Below are 9,309 nucleotides of genomic sequence, written 5' to 3' on the forward strand. Positions count from 1 at the left end.
TACGTATTTTTTCTCGCCATAAATAAATAAATTTTCCATGTAAAATAAAGTTTTTCTTGTGTAATAATTATTATATGTTTTTAACATTATGTGATTTCCTCATTTGGAAGTAGTAATTTTCTTCATTCTTCTTTTCTATTTTTTTATTCTTCTTCATCTTCTGCTGTATTACTGCAAAAATTTAACAACTAGTTTCTTATATTTGTATAAATTATATGCTGACAAATCTTTCATTTAATGTTAAAAAAATTCTTAATACAGTTAAGACTAAATAAAAACGGGATAATTATTAATGACAAATTCTTAGATTACTCTCAATCCAAATGCCCAAGTTGTAGTAAGACATTATCGAAATTTCATATTTTTGTGAAGATTGCAACGGAAATGATAATATTGAAAACTCTGATGTTGGTCGATTAGTCAACTGCTCTAATGAAAAGGATATGTAAAAGTTCCTTGACAAAGCAAACATCAATACTATCTTTAGGTTATATAACCATGAGAAGCAACGTGTGAATAAAAACTTGGAGTAAATTAGTAAATGTTTGTACTACATGTTAGATAACTAGTGTTAAATATCTATATGAAGAAGGTTCTAATGGTGGTGGAGAACATGTTGTATTAATAAATCACGTCCTTGTAACAGGCGAAAGCCTTATACACTAAATAAACTTTGATTTGATTTGTATAAATTATTTCAAATATATTTCTATAAATCTTACGTGAGTCAATTAAATGAGAATAATATTATGAAATGTAATTATTTTATAAAAAATTCCTTAATAATTTCTTACTTGACAATGGTATCGTTCAAACGAATACTTTTGGTCTCGAGTAAAGGCAAAATTAACAAACCAGACGAAAGAGTCAATACACCTACTAAAATAAAGGGAATGCTCCAGTTCACTTTTTCACTTTGTGACAAATACAATAATAATATATTGTAAAGTAGTATAAATAAGTTAATCAATGTTAAAGATGAGTGTGAACTTTTACAAGATCCTTCATAAAAGGTGCAGCGATCGCTCCGATTCTTGCAAATGTAGAACACGATCCGATACCTACGTTACGAACTACAGTCGGGTACAATTCTGAAGTGTATCCATATATTGTACATGTATCAAAATATATGCAGAATCTGCACAACACTAGGAAGGCAACCCTCAGCCATATAAGATCTGTTTTAAAAAGACCATAATGTTCAGAACCGTGATAAGATTATAAATGCTAAAACGCTTAAAATCAAAATTATATACTTTTTGCTTTTTGAATTATAATTTCGTGTTGCTAATAGTAAAAGTAAACTAATGATTTGTATTATTGATTTCATGTTTACCGTCTGGAACAGCTGTTATCAGCAACGAAGTGATGCTCACTGAAAGGTATCCAAATATCAAAATACGTCTTCTTCCAAAGCGAGGTAAAATAATGTTCATTACACCAGAAATGCAAAATTGTAACAAGGAAAATAAAACAAACAAAAGAAAGATGTTTCCACCTGTGATATGTGTATTCAAAGATAATGCGTAGGCGTCAACCATTATTACTAACCTGAAAGTAGTAGAAAAGATTCAGCAGTGTGTTTAAATAATTAGGATAAGTTACAACATGAGAAGGGGCGTCGGTTGGTTTCTGTTCAATTTATTTTTATATAGAGAACCGTTCTATTAATAAAAGTTTTAATTTACAATTCAATTTTGATAGATATAAAACAATTTATTATTTGTATAAATTTTAAAAATACACAGAATTATTTCTTATGAATGAAAATCCTATTAAAAATGCTTAACATAAAATATACTGTACATGATGAAACATGTACAGTACATCTTACGGTATGTGTACTACATGTACTGTACGTAATGTACTGTACTTGATGAAAGTAATCTTGCGTAACTCTATTCCTGATCAAGTGCAAAAAGTTCATTTTCCTTTTAAAGTTAAAAACAAAGTCTGTATGTCACCAGTTCTTTTTTAGAAATTACTTGTAATTTTAATTGAACGTATTTTGTGTTTTTAAAAGGACATTCTTTTAACTTCTGGCAACAAGTAGCCTACAGAGAAAGCTATAGGCTACTTGTGCCAAGAATTTGTATTGTCTAGAATGCAAGAAAAACAAATGGTGGTCCCTTCTGGGCAGACTTTGTTTTTAACTTTAAAAAAAATAATAATAATAATTCTTCATCAGACGAAGAATTTACAGTACATTTTCCTCTTATTTTCAATCTGTAAGAGTAAGATCACATACAATAGAAAAAATTTTATGTAGTAAAAATGATTTTCATATACATTAATTATATATTTATTATACGCCAGCGGACAGTCCGGCGAGTAGGGGATCCAAGAGCCGAAAATTTTGCACGTGTTAATAAAAGGCCCTTATACCTTTCCTCAAAAATGTCCGGCCGAAACTGGGTACTGCGTACCCGATGCGTACGCAAACTTAATCATTTGCATATCTCTGTCGCCTTCTCTACCGGTTCTGCAATTTGCTTCTGGTTACGCGCATTTCTTCGTGATGTTGCGATTTCACTTTTCGAAAGTGTATTTATAAGGACAATTTATTAACGTGGGAAAGTCAACTGCATTACGGATTATCTAATTTTAAATAATTAATAACTAAGCATAAGTGCCATTTTAGTAATTGGAAATTGCAGCGTTAGAGTCGTGGCGAAAAGTTCTCAGTTAAGCTTTTTAAAACCCTTACATACGGTTTCCATTTAATTTGTACAGCAGACAGAAACATATTAGAAATGTTTATATACGATTTAAGTTCCATTTTGGCTCTTCAATTTGTGGTCACTAGGAAAGTTGTTTACTCTAATTCATTGTTGGTCAATCAGAACAGGAGAAAGAAGACGTATGGTTATATCCGAAACAGCTCATTTCTGAATTTTCCGATGTCCAGTCCCCAAAACTGAAGGTTGGCGCCTTATCCTCGTATGTCATAGGTTATATCTCATTTTCTGATCCAAACACAAACTTAATTTTTTATTTGAAATTTAACAGTCACTTCGAATCACTTTAGTCAAATGATTTTTTACAAATATTTTGAAATCATTATTCTATTATTTTAAATCATCGTCATTCAGTGGAAAGGTAAGTTATGTATTATTAAAATCAGTTTACCATTCTAATTTTCCAATAAAGTTCTTTAATAATTTCGGATAAATCGTCGGTGTGTGTTTTATTCTTTTCCATTATGTTTCGTATAACGTCTTCGGCTTTACGTAGTCGACCGTGAGTTAGCAGTCATCTTGGAGACTCCGGTATAAAACTAATCCAAAACATATTTTCATAGCATATAAAAATAAAACAAATTAACACATTAAATGAACATTACCTGATGAGCAGCAGAGTTATAATGGATGGCAAAATGCAGCATAATTTAATATAAGTTCAATCTTTGAGGAACCAAGATACTCCGGTAACTAGAAAAGTCCCCATGGAATAAAAGAAACACCGATTTTCTATTACCTTTTCTCTGTAGCTTGGTCCGACCACTTCAATAACTATACAAAAAGATAATTTAGTATTGTTAACGTTATATTTTCAAAAAACACTAGCTGAAATTTCAACTTAAATATAATTCACACGGAAATTTGCATATGATTTGCCCATAGTAAGTGCGTATTGACTTTATGGCAATTTTCATACTTGTTCGGAAATATGACATTTCCTCGTATCGAAGCTAGTAAATTTTCATATTTAGGTATTTACATTTTTCTCCGGATGCTCGCCCTGGTGTTTAAAAAAACTATTCTATCTGGGTCGTTTGATTCATTCTTGTGTATTATCAGCAGTAAAGATAAATAGCAATAGAAAAATCAACGTTTTTTATTGCGTTCCAAATTGCAATTTGAAAACCTTACGGGAGCTTGATGATTATTCGGAAATCGGTCGGTTGTATTTATGAGCTTCTCTGAATTCTGAAAGAGTGGATTAGACTGTTAAGAATTGGCAGTTTCCCGATTGTCCAGCTGTACATGAACAAGTTATGTTGTCAATTTTAAAAGATATTTTCTTAAAGTTTAAAATGCTAGTAATTTTGTGTAGGACACAGAGTCGGATTTAAGCATTTTGAAGCCCTAAGCTGAACTCTGTAAGTTCCCTTACCAACCCTTCACAATTTTAGACGTCATTCATAAAAAGAAAAGAATTAAATCAAACTATCTCTCTGGTTCAATACGGTTATTGGAAGAAAAAAATGTGAGGTTTCACTAGTCTTCTGTTTTATAACTGAATTTAACTAAATTTTTATACCATTCCATTAAAAATCTTTTTAAAAATTGGTTTTATCAATTTTTTTAAAAAAAGATCTTAGGTTAATTCTTGGTAAAAAAAATAATGAGCTAATACACAAAATAAAAAGAAAAGTATATTTTGTTGGTTTGTAAAAAAATGTTTATTACAAAATTTGACTTTAATTTTTTTTTTTTTTGTACAAATGTTTGAGGCCCCTTGAAAGTCGAAGTCCTAAACAACAATTTACATAGCTTTTTACTTGTAAATCCAGCCCTGATAGGACAATGTTAAAGCTGATGTTTTTTAACACAAAGGGCACAAATATGTATAGAACGATCTCGCTCACTTGTTTCGATATCACATAATGACGTGTCCCACTAGCAATAATTGTTTTCCTTCTATAAAATTTCTCGATAAACAGCTACAAGCAGCATATATCATTACATCGAACAGTAATATATGATCAATTTTACATTACTAGTTACAAGCGACCCAGACAAAGTAGCCACTTTGTAAAAATGCAGCGCTCTCTATAGTTAATGAAAAAAGCGAATTCTGACTCAAGCAATACAACTGATCTTTAATGCATTCAAGTGTATTTATAGCGTTTTCTAACTTTTCCTAATTGGTACAACTTAAAATTGTTAAAAGTAAATTTATGTATATGTTAGGCTCAAAGACCGAAATCGCTCATTGAGCGAAAAAAACGACCACAAAGCGAAATTCGTGTTGTGGCTTTCATGATATTTGATCACTACGAGTTCTGGTGATTAAGAAAACCCATAACGCGTTCTGAACGTTAGCTGATGCAACCACGATAGAGGATCATACGACGCACAGTAGTTCGTAACTTTAAAATATGGATTCTAGGCTCGAAACATTTTTATTTACAATTTTTAATGCCAAATAACATTAGTTCTACAAGTTTTCCTAGAAATTTAATTTTCATACTTAAAAAATTTTCAAATAAATAAAATATATGGAGAAAAATACACATTTGTTTCTTTTGTTTTGCGAAAAAGTGCTAAAGGTCTAATTACATATACCTGTAGGTACTTGATATATTATACACGATAAAATAAAAATCAGCTGCTAAAGTTAAAAACCACTGTGCGACGGATTTATTATGGTTAAAAGCCACCACACGTTCTGGATGTTAACTAATAAGCTAACGAGGTGATGATGAGAAAATAAAACTTTCTTTTTCATTATGATTTATTTATCTTCAATCATCTTATATACGCAGGTAACAAAATTATATACCATATACAGAAATTTAACTTGGTTACTTTACAACAACATTTAATTATTCATGCATTTTATGTTCCTTGAGCTACATTTGCATTTTTATCAATACAGTATCTTTTACAGTGACACATTATAAACCCTTGCTTACTTCCAGATGTTAATGTGGATGCTGAGCGAAGTGTTAATAAAGTTGAGGGTGCGTTCTGAATGTTACTAAAGTTACTGTAGAAATTGTAAATTCATTACGAGCATAAAGTCGATCGAGAAGACTTTCCTTATTTCCTAACTGATAGAGATCTGATGGATTAATGCTCATAACAAAAGCTAAAACATTTCTGGGAGCTTCACGTCCACTATCAACATTAGGCACCCTAACTAAAACAATCGAACGAATTTCAACTGTGAAAAATTATCTTAAATTGAGAAAACTCTCCGTACTCGAGCTCAAGCTCGAATAAAAAAAAATAAGACGAACGATTCAATGACGCAGATCCCTGTACTATCATTGTGAAATAATAATCAGAACAATTCTTAATTTATTGTTTTTGAAAATTTTAATAAATAAAATGTCTTAGGATTTTTAGGCTTTATCAGAGGTATTAATTTACATCTGATATGGAGATAGCCAATGGCTCAATGGCATGAAGGTTGAGAAAAGCGAAATTCTATTCGGGTGTAATATACAGTAATATCTCAGTTTTCGTTGACTTCGGTTATCGTCGGTTTCGGATTTTGCCGATTGCTTTCGGACGGATTATCGGTGAAAACAGAAGTATCACTGTACAGTGTACACCCACGTACAGTACCTAGCATCAATCTGCATTATTTCTTCAGCTTCTGTTGTCCTATCCTAAAACCTCCAGTTATAGGGAAAAATAGAATGGTTTTAGGCTAAAACTATTTCCAGCGAAACTTGTGGAGCAATGAGTAATAGCATCAGAACACAGGCTAGTTTTACCCTAGATTTATCCTTAATATAAGACTACCCGAAAAATTAATCTGAGAGGTTGAAATTACTCTAGAAAAGCGTAATTCCCTAGAAACGGAAGCACTGGTCAAGAATGAACACAATACAAACTCCGCAAGTGTTTGCAATGCGCCCGTTGATCAGTTACAACCTATCCTTCGTATCGTGGTTGCATTAGCTAACGTTCAGAATGGGTTATGGCTTTTCTTAATCACCACAACGCGTAGTGGTCAAATATGAAAGCCACGACACGAATTTCGCTTTGTGGTCGTTTTGAGTTAGCCACGATGCGTTGTGGTCGTTTTTTCGCTCAATGAGCGATTTCGGTCTTTGAGCCTAACATACAGAACTGGCGACTTAAAATATTCGTAAGTATAACGAATTAAAATACACTAAATACGTCACTATGATTGTTATTTTTATGTTTTTACAGTAAAACTTTAGTAAATTTGTTTTTACAACTATGTTCTTATAAATAAATCAGATAATGTATACTAATCTATATGTTAACATTGCCAAAGTACGTTGTTATTTTATTCAGTGTATGAATTCAATTTACGACTTACCATATACATATAACGTCAGATTACATGCTGTGATTCCTGCAGATAAGAAGAAACGAGATAGAGTAAACATCCAGTAGTATGGAGAAAATGAACAAAGAATCCTGAAGGTTATATGAAGCACGAGACTCCATATTATCATTGGTCTTCTGCCGTATCTGCGTAAATATTGATATAATTAATACGTATTTTAAAACTAAAACATTTTAATGAAATTAATGACAAGTTTTTATACCTATCGGATATCTGACCAGATACAATAGCAGACACGAGGAATCCCACGAAGAAAGAAGAACCAGCCAGAGAACTCAACCAAGAACTTTCACAAACTAAATTCCACTGAAAGTTTCGAATAAAATCAACTTTCAAATATATATAAGTATAGCCCTTTACTTCTTACCTTATCAATGAAACTACTTTTGTATTGTGTATGATCGTATTCCCACGAGCGACAAGGAATCTTTGAAAAGTTCTTTCCATATACTTCACAACGACTTTTTGTTGTTCTGCCGTTTCTGATCTCCAAGGGTGCGCTGATATTTTTCCACTCTTCCACGGACAAGTTCTTATATTTCGGTGTTCTGGCGCACCAATAATCCACCTTGTATGCCAAGAAAGGCCAATTTAAATTGTTTAATGCTGAAATAATGACAGACCATGCAAATATCCCGATCAAAATCTTCTGCCATTTTCCAAATGTACCGATAAGATCTGTAAAGTCTTGAAATTCTTTCGCCATTTCCTATCAAAACAATCCAGCTACAAGTTGCATACGTTTTCCGGCTATTATGAAAGCTTATTTTAAAAATAACGTTTATGATTTTATTTATAATACAACTTAATACACAGTCTCTAAACATAAGGTCAGGACAAGATACCGTGATGCATCGCGGCAGTCACCATATTGAGTCCGAAGTTCCGGGATCACGGTATAGACTTCATGATGTGTACTGTACATGCAGTACACTGCACGTTCCTTCGAGTTCGAACATAGAATTCCTTTTATAATTTCGAATAGAGTATCTTTTTCATTTAGAGGTTACTCTGACAAATAATTAAAGATGCATGCCATAAACATTTTATAAGTGTTACATATTAAAGCAGTATATACTGGATTTTTGATTTCATCTAACAACAAAATATTTAAATATAAAAGGGATATTTTTGAATAACAATGAATTAATGAATATTTCTTAACATATTATATGATTCCTGTTATAAATATTTTTTAAATCTGTAAAAGCAATGTTTAATGTCCTAAAATCATGTGTTAAAAAAGCTAAATGTAAGCAAAGCATGGTTTTTTCTTAATGTACTGTACTGTACATTAAGAAAGTGATTACATTATTAAACAATGAAATGTCGCCTTGGGACAAAAATCTTTAAGGCAGCATTTCTTTAATTATTCACGATGAAAATTTATTACTATTCCCGGGAAATTTTTCTCATCCCGGGAAATCCCGCAATTTTTTAAAAGTTCACTTTTTTCTTATTTTGTGTTAAGATTGAAGAAATTTTACAAATAGAAAGTATAATTAACTCATAAACTGTCAGAATGCCGGAATGCATTTATATTTAATTTAAGCCTGTGTTACTGATGGTGCAGCTGTAATGGTGAAATTTGGAAGGTTAATTGAATGTGAGCATCAGTTATGTTATGCACACGGAATTCATTTAGCGGTATGTGATGTTTTGTACCAAAAGTCAACCACTTCAGTAGCAGTCCCTCTTTCTGAAGAAATTCAAACTGAAGATGAAGAGCGCAATGATGATATTGAGAAAGATGAAGAAGACTTTAGTTATAGTATTGATTTTGAAAGTGTTTTGTGTGAGCGTTTGGCTGAAGATCCTTTCGATATAGATATTTCATTTGAATTACATGACACACTAGGTAATGAAATAGTCTGTTCTCAAATCATTAATAAGGTTAGAAAAATAGCAAAATTTTTTCGCAAATCACCTTTAAAGAATAACATCTTACAAAAATACGTTGAACAGGAACATGGGAAAAATTTGCACTTATTTCTGGATTCCAAAACCCGATGGAATAGCCTTTTAGCCATGTTAGAGCGATTTATTAAAATAAGATCATCCATATCGAAAGCAATCATTGACTGTAATAAAGATACGGACAATTTTGATCTTGACAAACAAGAAGTTACTGTAATTCGTGACATCGTGGCATCACTGCAGCCATTAAAAGCTGGAGCAGAAAAGCTTGGCAACAGAGGATCGACTTTACTTTCATCGGAAGGTATTTTTTCTTTTATTATAAATGAGTTAAAT

At 31.8% G+C, this 9,309-nt stretch overlaps 1 protein-coding gene across 1 annotated transcript; it reads right to left on the bottom strand.

Annotated features, from left to right (window-relative positions):
* Positions 1-972: 972 nt before the first annotated feature.
* LOC136974334 (organic cation transporter protein-like) lies at positions 973-7,762 on the bottom strand. Its single transcript, XM_067269189.1, has 7 exons — positions 7,424-7,762; positions 7,259-7,362; positions 7,027-7,181; positions 3,424-3,512; positions 1,606-1,664; positions 1,337-1,551; positions 973-1,178 (listed from the first exon to the last, which is right to left on the bottom strand). Exons 1-7 carry the CDS (start codon positions 7,760-7,762, stop codon positions 973-975), a joined length of 1,167 nt encoding a protein of 388 aa, XP_067125290.1.
* Between the last annotated feature and the right edge of the window lie 1,547 nt (positions 7,763-9,309).

The sequence above is a fragment of the Centruroides vittatus genome, unplaced genomic scaffold (assembly GCF_030686945.1).
Source record: "Centruroides vittatus isolate TY-2023 unplaced genomic scaffold, ASM3068694v2 contig_347, whole genome shotgun sequence".
Classification (NCBI taxonomy): Eukaryota; Metazoa; Arthropoda; class Arachnida; order Scorpiones; family Buthidae; genus Centruroides; species Centruroides vittatus.